Source organism: Salvia splendens, chromosome 16, assembly GCF_004379255.2.
Source record: "Salvia splendens isolate huo1 chromosome 16, SspV2, whole genome shotgun sequence".
In the NCBI taxonomy this organism is placed as follows: Eukaryota; Viridiplantae; Streptophyta; class Magnoliopsida; order Lamiales; family Lamiaceae; genus Salvia; species Salvia splendens.
This window is the reverse complement of record NC_056047.1, coordinates 7,680,648-7,696,003: the sequence shown is the minus strand read 5'-3', so window position 1 is coordinate 7,696,003 and position 15,356 is coordinate 7,680,648. Positions and strand designations below refer to the sequence as shown.

The window sequence follows — 15,356 nt, the reverse complement described above, 5'->3', positions numbered from 1 at the left end:
CACGTGTGCCCTGCTGCATCCCACATCTATTAATTTATAAAAATAAATCAAATTTTATCTTTAAATATACTTACTTCCATCCTCGACGACCAGAATCATACTATATCGATTGCTGAGGGACCGAGACTGTAGTCTGTAGATACCAAATTTTAAATTATTTTGAGGGTAACACTTCAACGGATGATTTAAAAAAAAAAAAATTGCTTTCATGGTTATGTAAAAGTTATAAATGGAACTTAATCACTACTCTTCACCAAATACTATCTGCAAGATGAAAATAGCTCTTGTCCCTGCCGCCCATCCTGTGTTTTCTTGCTATGTTTTTTGCCATATTCCTTTTTTTTTTATTTTTTAATCTATTTTTAGGAGTTTTCTTTCCAAACTGTCTCTTAGTAGTTTTCTGACACTGTTATTTTGCAGTTTTAATTTGAAGTATTTAAAAAATATTTAGTTACCAAACTCATATTTTATTCAACCGCTTAGTATTTCTGACATTATTATTTTGAAGTTTTGGATATTTTAAAATATTTAGTGTTTATTTATGATTACCAAACTCATGAATATGACATACATATTCTTGAAGAAATTGCATGCATGTGGACTCGATTTAAGGTAACTGTCGGCACACCTTTGCAGACTGTTTAAAATGAAATGGCTATTAATTAATTTATTTATGCTACAAATATATTGTCTATTGCAGGTGTTGCTTCCAATCTGCCGGTATACAAGGACCAGTTTTGTTCTATATTGTAAATAATCACAATTTAGATTTGAAAGTGACAAGTAAGAAAATCTAAAACCATGGGAAATGCAACGCAATGGATGACATCAATACTTAAGTCATAATTCAATTCAAATATATCATAAATATGTTGAAAAGTCTACAGATTGAAAATTATCAAGGACCACTTCAGGGACCACCTTCGATATAGTCTAGGAATAAAATTGGACAATTAACATTATCCATTGCATCCATCTTAATCTAAGATTATTTATTCAATTATTAATTCACTCAATATTAATTAATAATATATAATTAGTAGGTCGGGACCGCTCTCTGAAGTTGACTAAATTCAAGCACCACAAAGCTGTTGTAATCTCTAACCGCCACCGTTAATTAATCTAGTTATTACTATAAATAGAAATCGGCTAGGATATCAGATTCAGGATATGGAATCTTATCACAAATCATGTGTATTAACTACAAACAACCAAAATAGATTTATTTTTGGGCTATGATTAAACAGGCAGTTAACTGGCCTATTCTCTTACAGCCCACGAACCAAGATTACAATTTAGGCCCATGTTAATTAATTCGGCCCAGATCTTACTATTTTTAATGTAGAAATGAGAAATGAGAAGGTAAATGAGACACATAAAGCTAATAATCTTGGGCAAATTGCTAAAAAAATCTTGAAAGATGGTTAAATTCAAAATTTGAAAAATAAATCATGAAATATGAAATTTTAAAATAACCCCATCTGTTCATTTTCAGGCAAATTCACGCGCTGATTTAGCATCCGGTCTAAAATATATAGGCAAAACTTCATTTCAATCTTAATTAGATGCTATCGTTTTGTCCAATTTTAATGTAGAAATGAAAAACGGGAAGATAAAGGAGAAGCACGTAGCTAAGAGTATAATTTTGCACAGATCTAGGTTATTACAAATGATTAACATCTACATAACTTTGTTTATCTTAAAAAAATAAAAAACATATAGTCTATGTATGTAATAAAATAGGAGTGGAGTTAGAAGGAAGTGTAGATTTGCATCTGAGCTAGAATATGGTCGAAATTGTCGGTGGATTTTTGAATGGGGTGAGAGTGCATCCCTTCATAGGTTGTGACAACCACCCCTTCATCTTTACACAGCCTCTGAATTTGCTTTTTAACATTGCAACCTTCATGTGTGCACCGGTAATAACTTCTGCAACAATTTCATTTATTTTCTCTTAATTTACTTCACAAACACATAGTAATTCATCAATATTGAGCGCCCTATATTTCATGTAACATTCAACTAGGATTAATTACTACTACTAAACAAGATATAAATAAGAATATATATACACAGTAACACAGAGACGTGTTAAAGGCAAATCACCTCTTCAATACAGAACGCAGAATCAAAGCATAGATCATTATAAGAAAACACATAAGGTCATTTTTAGACCGTCCAGTTCATCATAATATCCAAAATTTCTATAATGAACTAAAAAATGAAGTAAAAATGACCTTAAGAGTCACTTATTACAACCTACTTCTTCAATTTTGCGTTATGCGGTTAAATTTGTTATATATTGATCACATACCTATATATATATATATATATAGGATTGTGATCATATATATATATATATATATATGTTTATACATGTATGGATTAAGCAAGGTACCTTGGAAATGTGTTGTTCTTGACAGCCTTCTGACCATATTTCCTCCATCTATAACCATCATCTAGTATATCCACTTGACTTCTTGTCTGAAAAGCAAACCTAGGCTTCTTCGACTTCTTGTCTCCCTTATTCTTGTCCTTTTCCGGTACCAATCCCATCATCAAGCCATCTTGATCATCTTGTTTCATCATGCCTAAATCATGTGGAGGTGGTGGAGCTAATAAGGGTGAAGACTCCAATACTACTCTTCGATACCTCTGAATCTGATCCTCCATGTGCAACAACCAGCTTTAGATAGAAAATATGAGAGGGAGAAAAAGAGAGATTTTGTAGTAGAAAAAAAGAAGAATGTGTGATTGGTGTTGGGGGATGATGGGATGGAAATTAATTAAAAGGGAGCCAACATGAATTCAAGGCGAAAGGCGGCTATAATTTAATTAGTCCCCACAGTCGTAAACGACACGCAAACTCAAAAAAAGAGATTAATAAAAATGGTGGGTATTTTACCACTAATTTTAATCTAATCGGATTTTGTGTTTGGCCTACAATTGGATTATTTATGTACTAATCTCACCACCACGAGCGGATATGTATGTATTTCATCACCAACTTTTCTTTTTCTCATGCCAGTTGCTAACTATTTTCCATACTCAATTGAAAATACTAGTACTAAGACTAGTCGCCATACATATTTATACTGGCGTTTAGATTGGTTAATAATGTTCCTCGATATTTTTTTTACTTATATATTATGTGTCGATTCAAAGTTTTTGGACGACTGTGGTCTCTCTTTAGGTTGTTATATATGGTCAAATAATATGTATATCTTATTATTACTGCCTCCATCGACTATTAAATTTTCGGTTGAGTCTCGTACGAATTTTAAGAAATAAGTATAATTGAAAATTGATAGAAAATGACAATGAAACGCGAATCTCATTTTTATATATTTGTTTATAATAAATATTATGAGATTTACTGATAGACGGGCATAAATGAATTAGTGAACTAGTGAATTCAAATTTCTAGTGATCACCGAAATGGCAAATCGGTACTTCTACAATTGTAGAAGGAGAGAATATTAAAGAAATTTACAAAAGTAAATAGAAGCATGCTTACATATTTTAGGGATATAAATACGTCCTTCTTTAAAAAAAATCCAACTAATTTAAATAATATCGTTCATGATAACTGGACTAGCCACATGTTTTGATATAAGTAGCTCGATGGTTGATTAACTGTATTTTTGATGACTTTCGATGATTTTTATTTTATCGCAATCTTTCAAAAGATTGTGTTGTATTGCCTGTCGTAGTCATTTTGTTCTTTTACGAAAGGACATTTTTTCCCTAGACTTTTAATTTATCGTCTATGAACTTAAACATATGTTAAGAAATATCCATTGAACCTTCTTTTTGGTAAACATAATCTTCTGTAGATATTGGATGGTATAGTGGGATTATTACTTTTCCCTATTATATATGCACACATGCATTGTTTGTGGAATACTAATATATAAGCTGGTCAAAGCACGTGTTTTAAAGGTTGATATATATTTAATTTATTTGGGTGTTATAGTAATTAACTATGATAAAATTAATGTGTAATTTAATTATGAGCTTAATTACGAATTTATGATGATTAATTTGATGTGTTGCAATTTGTTTAGATAATTGCAAAATTAAGAGATACCACCGCGAGTCACACGCACCACGCACGTGTTCAACGGCAAATTTGATTTTCCTTTTCTTTATTATAGGATGAATTTCCTCTTGATTTCTGCTTTGAACCATGTTCCTTTCAACCATTCCAAATATTGAATTTTGATAAGTCAATTGCAAGTTTGCAACGTGTGTTGAATGTGGAATGGAAATAGATAAGTGGTGTTAATTTGTATAAACAGTTTATTAAGAGGTATGCAGAAGCTTATACACTCTTCAAAGTTGTTTTTCACAAAATAAGCTCCTATACAATTTATAATTTTATGGTTTGCTGAAACATTTTATAAGCTCCAATGCGTGTGAAGAGATGAGCTAGCTATTATTATATCATACTATAAAATGATGGTTGCGTAATTTTTTTTTTAAATGGTCCATATATATTTGGGTAGAATACGGCTCATCCTGAGTATATAAATACGTATAGGTGGTGGAGTGTGGACATATTCTACACTTAGGCAGGGACGGAGATACCAGTGGCCAAGCCACCGCTCGAGCGGGGGCTTGGCCGGTCCCGGAACACTTGGTCACCCTTCACGCCACCGACCCAAAATATTTACAGTTTTGTTGCGCCGCCCAGAAAATAGATGATGATCAGAAAATAGATGATGATATTAGCTGGGCTTCAATTAATATTCTAGTGGGCCTTAAACTTTAGTATTTATTTAGCTAGTATTTTCTATTGAATTTTAATTCTATAAAAAAATAACTTCAAGATTAAATAATTAAACCCCACATACCAAGCAGCCGATGAGGGAAAAAAAATCCAACAATTTTTCTCTCTTCTTTTCATTTATTTTTTTACTTCCCATTTTATTTTCAATTTTTAAGCAAGGTGGACACTTGTCACCATACTATCACAATTTTAATTCTTAAAAGAGTATAAAGTTTGCACAAACTCAAAATTTAATCTCCTCACCTTAATATTTCATAGAAAAAGTTCAAGTACAACATTATAGTTAGTTTGCAAATTGCATACATTCTCCATCGATCTAATCATCAATTATACAGATTTTATAATTTAAGTTATTTTTTATTAAATTAAAGAAATAAAATCAAATTAAAAGATAAATAACTAAATTCCAACAAATAAATTAGTTTTAATTCTTAATGCACAAGTGATAAAATAAGAGAAATTAATTAAAATTGTGTTTCGTGAATATGTCTTACCTCATAAGAGATAAAAAAATAAATAAATAAAAAGTGCATAATTATAAGGGACATACTAAAATAGAATTTAGTTTTTATTGTTAAAGTACGGATGAATATTTCTCTATAATGATCATTTACATTTGGATTTCAAATAAAATATTGGTTCTTCTAAATCTGATTGCATGCTTTTCCTTTTTAGTTCGGTTTGATTTTTAAAATTTGAATAAAATAATGAAATGAATTATATATTTATAAATTATATTATTAATATTATTAATATTATTTTAAATATATTAATAATATTATTTATTATTTACTCTCTCCGCCACGAAAAATAGGGCTATTCCATTTTTATCTCTCGTTTTGGAAAAATGATAATAAATTTATATTATTAATATTATTTTAAATATATTAATAATATTATTTATTATATACTCCCTGCGTCCACGAAAAATAGGGCTATTCCATTTTTATCCCCCGTTTTGAAAAAATAATAATAAATAATTAAAGTGGAGAGAAAGAAAAGTAAGGGAGAGAATAATATAGACAAGAGATTTCTCTATATTATTCTTTCTCTTACTTTTCTTTCTATCTACTTTAACTATTTATTATCATTTTTCCAAAATGAGGGATAAAAATGGAATAACCCTATTTTTCGTGGACGGAGGGAGTATGAAATTTCAGCACCGGCTAATTTATTTTTCTAGTTCCGTCCCTGCACTTAGGTCCATCCCCAGATTAATATTTAAATTCTACTATAATAGTAGTAGTTCGAAGATGATTTTTAATAATTTTTCGCCCACAGGTTTAGGTTGCCTTCCACTTAGCAATGAATACTAATTAAGTTTAGATGTTGTGACCAGGTACTAAATTTATTGCATGCAATGGGATGGTCAAACAAAACCACCTACTATACTATATCAAATACTAATATAATTATATACATATTGTATTGATTTAAATTGTTCTCACTAGAGAAACATTGATTTTCATACATTGATTTAAATTGTTCTATCTAGAAAAACACCAACGTGCATTAAACGCTGCAATATTATATGCTAATCTTCAAATACTAAATACGTTGTGTAGAAATTCAATAGATGTGGATATGTATAGTTGTTTAATAGTCTAGTTTTATGGACTGTTGCTTGTGATTGTATCTGTTAGTCCTTTCAATTTTTTATACCCATATAAAATAAAAAACTATTATAGCATAGTGAATTCATATTGATTGATTTTTTAAAACTATCTACCATAATTCCTTGTTTAAACATGATGGCATATTCATGTTGTATGGGCCTCGAAGAATTTCTACTTCGGCCCAGTTTAATAATTTTTCATTCCTAAACAACTGTTGGGCTGATATCCGTCGAAAATATTATTGGGCTTATAGACACCAAATTCTCAAAACATTATATATCCAATTAAAAGATGAAGTGAAACCAAATCTACATAAAAACTTGGCTCCCACATTTTTACAACAAATATTAGTATTACTCATCGCCAATAAGTTTTAAAAACTTAAACGTGTGTTACGTGACTGTAGTAAGAAATAATTATTTTGGATCGAACAAAAAAAATGAAGAACATCAAAGGTGAGATATCGCATACATCGAATAATTACCATAGTTTCTACTTAGAGACGAAGAATCACTTAATTTAAAACAAATTATACATAATAGTATAAAAAAAGGAAATAATACTGCAATTGACTAAAATCCAAATCCTGATATTGTTAGAAGTAGGTAACTGAAAACAGAGAGAAATTAGTAATATCCGACAATAATTGTTAGTAGAAATTAGTGATGAATTAATTAATCTGACAAGTAGGCAAAGTAGCCTTTGCTTATCGTCAAAGTGGCAAAACCCACCAAAAAAAAAAACTCAGCAGCCTTTCGGAGATCTCAAGGCCACCCTAAAATCCCCTCGTCAATTTCTATATCGCATCAAAAACCAGTCTTTCTCAAATCTCCGTATCAGGAATTTGGTTTGAGATCATGGCCTCAGCACCCATCTCTCTCTCCACCCACTGCTGTTCTTCATCTTCTGCTTATTCCAATTCATCCTCTATTTGGTCTCACCAAAATCCCATTAATTTTCCGTTTCCTGCCGCTTCTCCTAAACCCAAATACGCTTCTCTGCAATTCAAGGGCAACGCTTTTCCTAATGTGGTTTTCATGCAAGATGGTATGTTTTCCAATTCACCAATTTCTCATCGTTTTGTGAGTTGGCGCCAGTTTTTGACTTTTGTGTTTGATTGTTTTTTCTACATAGTACATTTCTGCTATCTCTTTCATGCTTTTGTTGACTGTGTTGTTCGGATTTGGATCAATTTGCGGATTGTTTTTTAGACTGTTGTAAATTGAAGAAACCTAGAATTTACTTTGAGAAGTTTGAGCATTTGGGATTCGTTTTTTTTAAGAAATCATAAGCAGAAATTGATGATCTTATTAGTGTTGTGTAATCTGCAATGCCATGTGAAGTTTTTATCTGATTGAATAAATTGTGTAGGTGCTTGGACTGCAACAGTTGCTGGATTGGAAAATGAAGCTCCTTCGAAAAATTTGAAAGACGGGCTGACGTCGGTTGCACTGCCTAAGGAGAAGAACCAGATTGGCAATTTTGATGTTAATGATGATAAATCAACTGTCAGCATTACTGTTGTAGGGGCCTCTGGGGATCTTGCAAAGAAGAAGATATTTCCTGCTCTTTTTGCACTATACTATGAGGATTGCCTACCTGAGGTCGGTTTGGAACTTATTGTATTGGATTAACATAGTACATTTGGGGGAAACACCTAATGAAACCTAAAACTTGAATAGCTTCCTCTTATAATATAGCCAACTAGAATTCAACCTAATTGATGTTTATTTGTTGTTTTGTCTGTTGCAGCATTTCACTATCTTCGGTTATGCCCGAAGTAAGATGACAGATGCTGAACTAAGAGATATGGTTAGTAGGACTCTTACTTGCAGAATTGACAAGAGGTGAGGTTTTTGTTTTTGGCATTTGTTGCACTTAATTTTGATTTAATTGAGTGTCGGTTTAAAAAGAATTTGATATGTATTTAGGGAAAATTGTGGTGAAAAGATGGAGCAGTTCCTTCAAAGGTGTTTCTACCACTCCGGCCAATACGATTCTCAGGAGAATTTTGCTGAGCTTGATAAAGCACTGAAGGAGCATGAGGTAAGCTTTTCATTTTTCTTATATTCTTATATGTGCTCTCATTTGTGCTAATTAGTCCCAGCCGACTTTAGATGTTTATACTTGAAATTTGGAATAAACATTACTCGGTGATTTGAGATTTTGCTACTTGCTGTAGTCTATGGCTCTGCCTTCGTTTTCTTCTCTTCTAATTATAGCGGTGCACAAGTACCGCCAAAGCTGATGGCTAGGATTAATGGAAGTGCATCATATGACACTCAGCATCTGTTTGTTGGACATATTGTGAATGCTATGCAACGCAGTGTTGTTAGGGTCGTGGGGCGCACCGGGCCGATGAGGTGAAAATTCGGGTCGCGGGTTGACGAGTCGACGGGGTCGAGAGACCCACAATTCTAGGCTAATTTTTTGCCTTTTAATATTAAATAGTAAAATAAATATAGGCTAAATTTTTTGCCTTTTAATATTAAATAGTAAAATAAATATATTGCACTAATGTTTATAATATATCAAATAATATAAATGTAGACACAATTCATGTGAATAGAGATAAAGTGGAAAATAGAAATGATCAAAATATCAAAACAATTCATAAGTCATAACACAATAAATAATTGAAACCATTGTCTGAAAATATCAAAACAAAGGAATATATGAAGGGTGGCAGCAAAAGATCTTTGAATTGTTTATTTGTTTAGGAGTGAAGAGGCTGAATTCTAAAGTGTAGAAAGTAGGTTTGAAAAGTTTGATGTGGTGCATGCATATATATAGAGAATTGTGATTGAGAGAGTCAGAAAACATGTGAGAGATTTGAGAAAATCAGAGATAGCATGTGTTTAGGGCGACCCACTCGACCCAGCGGCGATCCTGTATCTCGATCAACCCACCCATGTTGGGGCGGTGATGGTCTCGACCCGGGCCACCCGAGCGACCCGAACGACATTTTGACAACACTGATGCAACGTCATCTGCATATATGACTATCTTGTTTCTTGCAGTTGCATGTTTCCTGGCTATAAAACTCATTGTATATACTGAAGATATGGTTCTGATTGGCTTCTGTAGGCTGGTCGTGTATCAAATCGGCTATTTTACTTATCCATCCCACCAAACATATTCGTAGATGCTGTAAAATGTGCTAGTCTCTCTGCCACTGCTTCTGCTGGCTGGACTAGGGTCATTGTTGAAAAACCATTTGGCCGGGATTCTGAATCCTCTGCTGCTTTGACTAAATCTTTAAAGCAATACCTGACTGAGGATCAGATTTTCAGGTATGTTGATTTTCCATCTCCATCTAAATGCATTTCCCTATCAGGACTGACTATGAGGTATGGCTTCAGCTGAAATCTGATTGACTATGTTTATTAATGATAATTCTCTCCTTACAGGATAGATCACTACCTAGGAAAGGAGCTAGTGGAGAATCTCTCTGTCCTTCGCTTCTCCAATCTTATTTTTGAACCCTTATGGTCGAGACAGTATATAAGGAATGTTCAATTGATATTCTCCGAGGACTTTGGCACCGAAGGAAGGGGAGGGTAAACAATCTGGTTTATTTGATACTGAACGAACTCTAATGAGTAAACTTGGATTTTTTCTTATTAATCCTTTTGTCCTGCTCCAGCTACTTTGACCACTACGGAATCATGAGAGACATAATGCAAAACCATCTGCTCCAAATACTGGCACTCTTTGCCATGGAAACACCTGTCAGTTTGGATGCCGAAGATATTAGAAATGAAAAGGTTAGTCTTTGTGCGTATTTTTGATTGGCAAATTTGGTTTGTGCTGAAGAGAATGCTAATTCTTCATGGACTACAGGTTAAAGTTTTGCGCTCCATGAGGCCTATAAGAGCTGATGATGTAATCATAGGGCAGTATAAGTCTCACACAAAAGGAGGTGTCTCATACCCGGGATATACTGATGACAAAACTGTTCCCAAAGACAGTTTAACCCCAACTTTCGCTGCGGCTGCACTTTTCATAGATAATGCAAGATGGGATGGTGTACCGTTTTTAATGAAGGCTGGAAAAGCTTTACATGATAAAAGGTATAGCAAAAGTCCAAATATATACTTCACATTCTAAATGAAATACTATATAAATTCAACTAAGGATTGTCAATGGCTTCTTATATAACTTACTAAATCAGGGCTTGACGCTTAAATGTATTCCTTTCGTAGGGCTGAAATAAGGGTGCAGTTCAGAAACGTTCCTGGTAATTTATACAACCGAAACTCTGGGACTGATCTCGACCAAGCAACGAATGAGCTTGTGATCCGGGTTCAGCCTGATGAAGCTATTTATTTGAAGATTAATAACAAAGTCCCTGGACTAGGAATGAGATTAGACCAAAGCAATCTCAATCTTCTTTATAAAGCTAGGTATTAATGAGAATCCTCCAAATTCAACTTTTAGTTATATACTCTCTTGTCTTTTGCACACAATGATTTACACAAATCCCTGAAAGTGTATAGTGTTAGGGGCTGAAATGTTGGTTATTATCTCGTGCTGTGTAGGTACTCAAAGGAGATACCTGATGCGTATGAGAGACTTCTACTGGATGCTGTCGAAGGCGAGAGGAGGCTCTTCATCAGGAGTGACGAATTAGATGCTGCGTGGGCACTCTTCACCCCTGTGTTGAAGAATCTCGAAGAAAACAGAAAAGTTCCCGAGTATTATCCTTATGGAAGTCGAGGGCCTGTAGGGGCCCATTACCTTGCAGCCAGATACAACGTTAAGTGGGGCGATCTTGGGGTTGACGAATAGCATCTTAGTCCATGACTGTAAAATATGCACTTCACTAGTCACATCATCATGCAGCTCTCATTTGCGCGATTTGTTTTTTCACTACTTTACAAGATTCGATTTTTGATTTGGTCGAGGAGAAAGAAATGTCCTAGATTGTATCTTGTTATCGACATGTATACCATTGGAAGGAATAAACTTGAATAAGCTAGGAATTCCAGAAAACCAGCTGGTTAATGAAAAGTTTTCCAGATTATCCAAGCTATTGTTTATTTTAATCATGGATATTGTTCTTGCTAAATCACAATATTTGAATGGGAATGTTCCCAAAACGAGGGCCTACATTACCTTAATCTCTCTCCCAATTCATCAATTTGATCTTTTCCCCAGAAAAATGCCACAACTCTCTGTTTCAATAATTTGTTTTACAGGGGTATTAAATTTCATGATTAATTGCTAAAAGATTAAAAAATGTATTTATTACTCTTACTTAGTTACATATCACATCAAGGTTCTATGGTGTAGTGGTTAGCACTCTGGACTTTGAATCCAGCGACCTGGGTTCGACTCCCGGTAGGACCTTTCCATTTATATTTTTGTATTTCTATTCTATTTTAAATTTCTTATGTTATTATATAGGGTAAATGCTCGATTTAGTGTTATTGTTTGGATTGTCTACTTTAGAATTGAGAAATTCTATTTTATAGGGTAAATGGTCACTTTCGTATAATGTTTTTGGATGTTTACCCGAAAATTGATAAATCCTATTTTATTTCTTATATTACAGTTATATAGGGTAAATGGTCGATTTTGTATCATTGTTTGAAATGTTTAGCCGAAAATTGAGAATTGAGAAATTCTATTTTATTTCTTATATTATAGTTATATAGGGTAAATGTCAATTTTGTGTAATTGTTTAGGATGTTTACCCGATAATTGAGAATTGAGAAGCTTGATTATCTGAGGAAAGAAATTGTTATAGTGGGGGCATGGATTGAGGCACAAGATACTAATTGTCGTTACACCTTTTCGTCGCCCCATTTCTCTTTTCCCATTGAATCGAAAAACATTGCTCTTCTCCTAAATGTAACTACCCACAAAAGACAACAAAATAAAGGAAAACAATTAGCACATATAACCTTTTTCTGTTTTCTGTAATGCATATAGAAGCTACAATTTGAGATGGTTGCATTTTCAATAATTTGCACGCAACATAAGTAACTAGTTAAATTTCAGTTGAAAGATTATTAATTAATTCGTTTTGAAATTTGAACCTTCCGTTCAATGTATAGTGACAAGTAGCATACACAAGTTGATGTGTACATACCATCCATTTGTGTTGTGTGTATACATGACTCTTGATGCCATACTTTAGACACATTACACATTTTAATACGAAGTTGATAGAATAAAAGAGAAATGAAAGAAAAAATGTGTGAGTTGTCAGTAAAGAATGCGATCCATCTCAAATGATAAAAAAACTAAATAAAAGTGATAATGTTAAAGGTTGATGACAGCCAAAATTGAGCTAGTGACATCGATGCATAAAATATCGTCTTTTAACGATGTTCAAAATGATGTGTTTCACTAAAATAAATATTTGACAAAAAATCAGAAAATATTTAAAATTTATATATTTAATTATAAATAAATAAGTCTAAAAATAATGATTTTTTTAATAATATACACCCTCCGTTCCACACTATTAGAGATGATTTCATTTTCTACACTCGTTTTGAAAAAATGATATACTTCAAATAGTTAAAGTGGATAAAAAGTAAAATAAAAAAAATAATGTAGATAAGAGTTTTCTCTATATTATTTTTCTCTTTTACTTTCCTCTTCATTCACTTTAATTGTTTATTACTCCCTCCATTCCATGTTAATAAAACCTTTTTCTATTTGAGGAAGATTCAACTTTCAAGATAACCGAGTCATTTTTTGGCAAAAAATAACTCTCTCTTTCCCTCTATTCTCACCTCATCTCTTTTACTTTATTTACCATCCATTTAACACATTATTCTTAAACTGCTTGTCGAAAAGAAATGACTCTATTAAGAGGAACGAAAAGAATATTATTTTTCTAAAATAAGTGCAGAAAACGAAATAAGTCTACTACTCTGGAACGGAAGAAGTATATTGTATGTAACAAATAATGGGATGATGATGATGATTTAATGGGTGCTTAAATTAGTAGCGTCACGTGAACCTCTCATCATCTTTTCCTCAATTATTTATGCTAACAATATGCCACCACCAATTTGGCCATTTTGCGTGACCAATAACGCCCATCCTCCCTCTCTCCCTTAACACCACTTTATCATTCCTAATCCTATCCCACACACTGTTTTCGTGTGAGATTAATTAATTGAGTAGGGATTATTTAGTGATGATTAATTAAGGACGCGGAGACACGTCGGATTGAGGTGTGGCATGCACGATATTATAAGGGCACGTGAAAGGTATTGGTGAATGATATTATCGTACGCCACCTACTATTATTTTCTACATGTCATGCAACCAGTGGTGAAGCCACATTGGGGGCTGGGGGCCCTAGTCCCCGATCAATTTGTCGATTGAGTATATATAATATATGCAAACTAGCATAGTTGGTTTGATGCATAGTCTAGCAGCCCAGAGGTCGCAAGTTCAAATCTCTGCAGTGCCATATTTCTCATTTTCTATATATGCTAGTTTTTTTTTTTCTAATTCTCTCTACTTTATATTTTTTGGAACATACTTTCTATTTGTTATTTTTTACACTAATAATTATGTCAAGTTTAAATCTTTGTCATATGCTAGTTTTTTTTCTAATTCAATATTACTATGTATATTCTTATTCTCTCTACTTTATATTTTTTTGGAACATACTTTCTATTTGTTATTTTTTACACTAATAATTATGTCAAGTTTAAATATTTGTCACTTCATAATTGAAAATTCGTTTCCATCTATACTATTCTTACATAAAAATTGAAAAAAATATTAAATATTAATTATTTTGAGCTTCCAACATCACCGACACCGAATGAACTCCATAACTATTAACAATGACTTAGGCCCCGCATCATAGAAATCCTAGTTTCGCCACTGCATGTAACAAAGATGACTAAAATCTCTACTCCTCTCTTCATGTGGCAGATTTAGAGGATTATTTGTGGGAACACTTTTTTTAATTGATAGAGGATTATTTGAGGGAACAAATTTTTTAATTGATAATGTAAGGTGAAGCTTATTTTTATATAATATTTTTATAATAAAATATGAGTAAAATGTAATTAGTAAAATATGAAATTTATTATTATTTCTTCCGTCCCATAAAAATAAGGATATTTTTCTTTTCATTCATCTCATAAAAATATCCATTTCCATTTATAGAAAGTTCTCCTAAACTCATTACTTATATACATCAATTTATTTACAACTTATATCACTATGAGTCACCATTAATAATAATGTGGGTCTCACAACCCACTAACACTATTTTAACTATCATTCTCTTCATCTATCTTCACTTTGCCAATTATGCATTAATTCTTGTGTCATATCAAATGTTCTTATTTTTTGGGAACGAATGGAATATTATTTATTATAAAAGTGAGATGTGGCTCATATCCAGGAACAAATTGAAATAAAATAAATGGGACTGCTAACTGGCAATGGACGGAGGGAGTACTACATTTTGAGTATTTATTCTTGGAAAGGTGAATTTAAGTTATTTGTTCATTTAATGAATCCTTGTTAATCTCATCTCATGCCTATTAAAATGAACTTCTTTTTATTAATTCATAGTATTACATTTTATTTTAGGCTTAACCATTTTTTTATTTTATTAATTTATATTATTACATCTTACCTCATTATTTTCTTTTTTTTCTTTTATTAATCCATGTCACATATTTTTTCATGGCTAGCAATTTCTTTTATGAAATCTTATTTCATGGTTACTTATATCGATCATAAGAAAACTATACGAGATTTTAAAAATTTTTTATAGTAGGTCTAGTCACTTATAAAATACAGTTTTAGTAAGAAAGATACAGATTTTAATGTTAAATTAATAAAATAAGAGAAATTTAATAAAAAAAATATAATTAAATTATTATTTTCCCTTCCAAATTTGTATGCGCCACTGCTCTCTCCCACACGTCTCTCCCTATATATAAGCAAACGCAGTC

At 32.4% G+C, this 15,356-nt stretch overlaps 2 protein-coding genes and 1 non-coding gene across 3 annotated transcripts; 2 read left to right on the top strand and 1 right to left on the bottom strand.

The window, feature by feature from the left end:
• Positions 1-1,628: 1,628 nt before the first annotated feature.
• Positions 1,629-2,792, bottom strand: LOC121771511 (probable WRKY transcription factor 75). The gene is made up of 2 exons (XM_042168307.1): positions 2,399-2,792; positions 1,629-1,929 (listed from the first exon to the last, which is right to left on the bottom strand). Exons 1-2 carry the CDS (start codon positions 2,671-2,673, stop codon positions 1,752-1,754), a joined length of 453 nt encoding a protein of 150 aa, XP_042024241.1. The 5' UTR covers positions 2,674-2,792; the 3' UTR covers positions 1,629-1,751.
• A 4,322-nt stretch (positions 2,793-7,114) lies between these two features.
• Positions 7,115-11,459, top strand: LOC121771509 (glucose-6-phosphate 1-dehydrogenase, chloroplastic-like). The gene is made up of 10 exons (XM_042168303.1): positions 7,115-7,455; positions 7,780-8,012; positions 8,161-8,255; positions 8,340-8,454; positions 9,496-9,701; positions 9,819-9,968; positions 10,055-10,175; positions 10,252-10,481; positions 10,614-10,814; positions 10,950-11,459. Exons 1-10 carry the CDS (start codon positions 7,266-7,268, stop codon positions 11,197-11,199), a joined length of 1,791 nt encoding a protein of 596 aa, XP_042024237.1. The 5' UTR covers positions 7,115-7,265; the 3' UTR covers positions 11,200-11,459.
• A 229-nt stretch (positions 11,460-11,688) lies between these two features.
• TRNAQ-UUG lies at positions 11,689-11,760 on the top strand. The gene has a single exon. It is a non-coding gene; the product is annotated as a tRNA-Gln (tRNA).
• The last annotated feature ends 3,596 nt before the right edge of the window (positions 11,761-15,356 follow it).

What these genes read in the sequence shown, in the direction of transcription:
- LOC121771511 (XM_042168307.1), bottom strand. Translation starts at nt 2,673, where the DNA reads ATGGAGGATCAGATTCAGAGGTATCGAAGAGTAGTATTGGAGTCTTCA. An exon ending in AAGAACAACACATTTCCAAG is followed by an intron (nt 1,930 to 2,398) that starts GTACCTTGCTTA and finishes AAATTGTTGCAG; the next exon opens with AAGTTATTACCGGTGCACAC.
- LOC121771509 (XM_042168303.1), top strand. Translation starts at nt 7,266, where the DNA reads ATGGCCTCAGCACCCATCTCTCTCTCCACCCACTGCTGTTCTTCATCT. An exon ending in TGTGGTTTTCATGCAAGATG is followed by an intron (nt 7,456 to 7,779) that starts GTATGTTTTCCA and finishes TAAATTGTGTAG; the next exon opens with GTGCTTGGACTGCAACAGTT. An exon ending in GGCACCGAAGGAAGGGGAGG is followed by an intron (nt 9,969 to 10,054) that starts GTAAACAATCTG and finishes GTCCTGCTCCAG; the next exon opens with CTACTTTGACCACTACGGAA.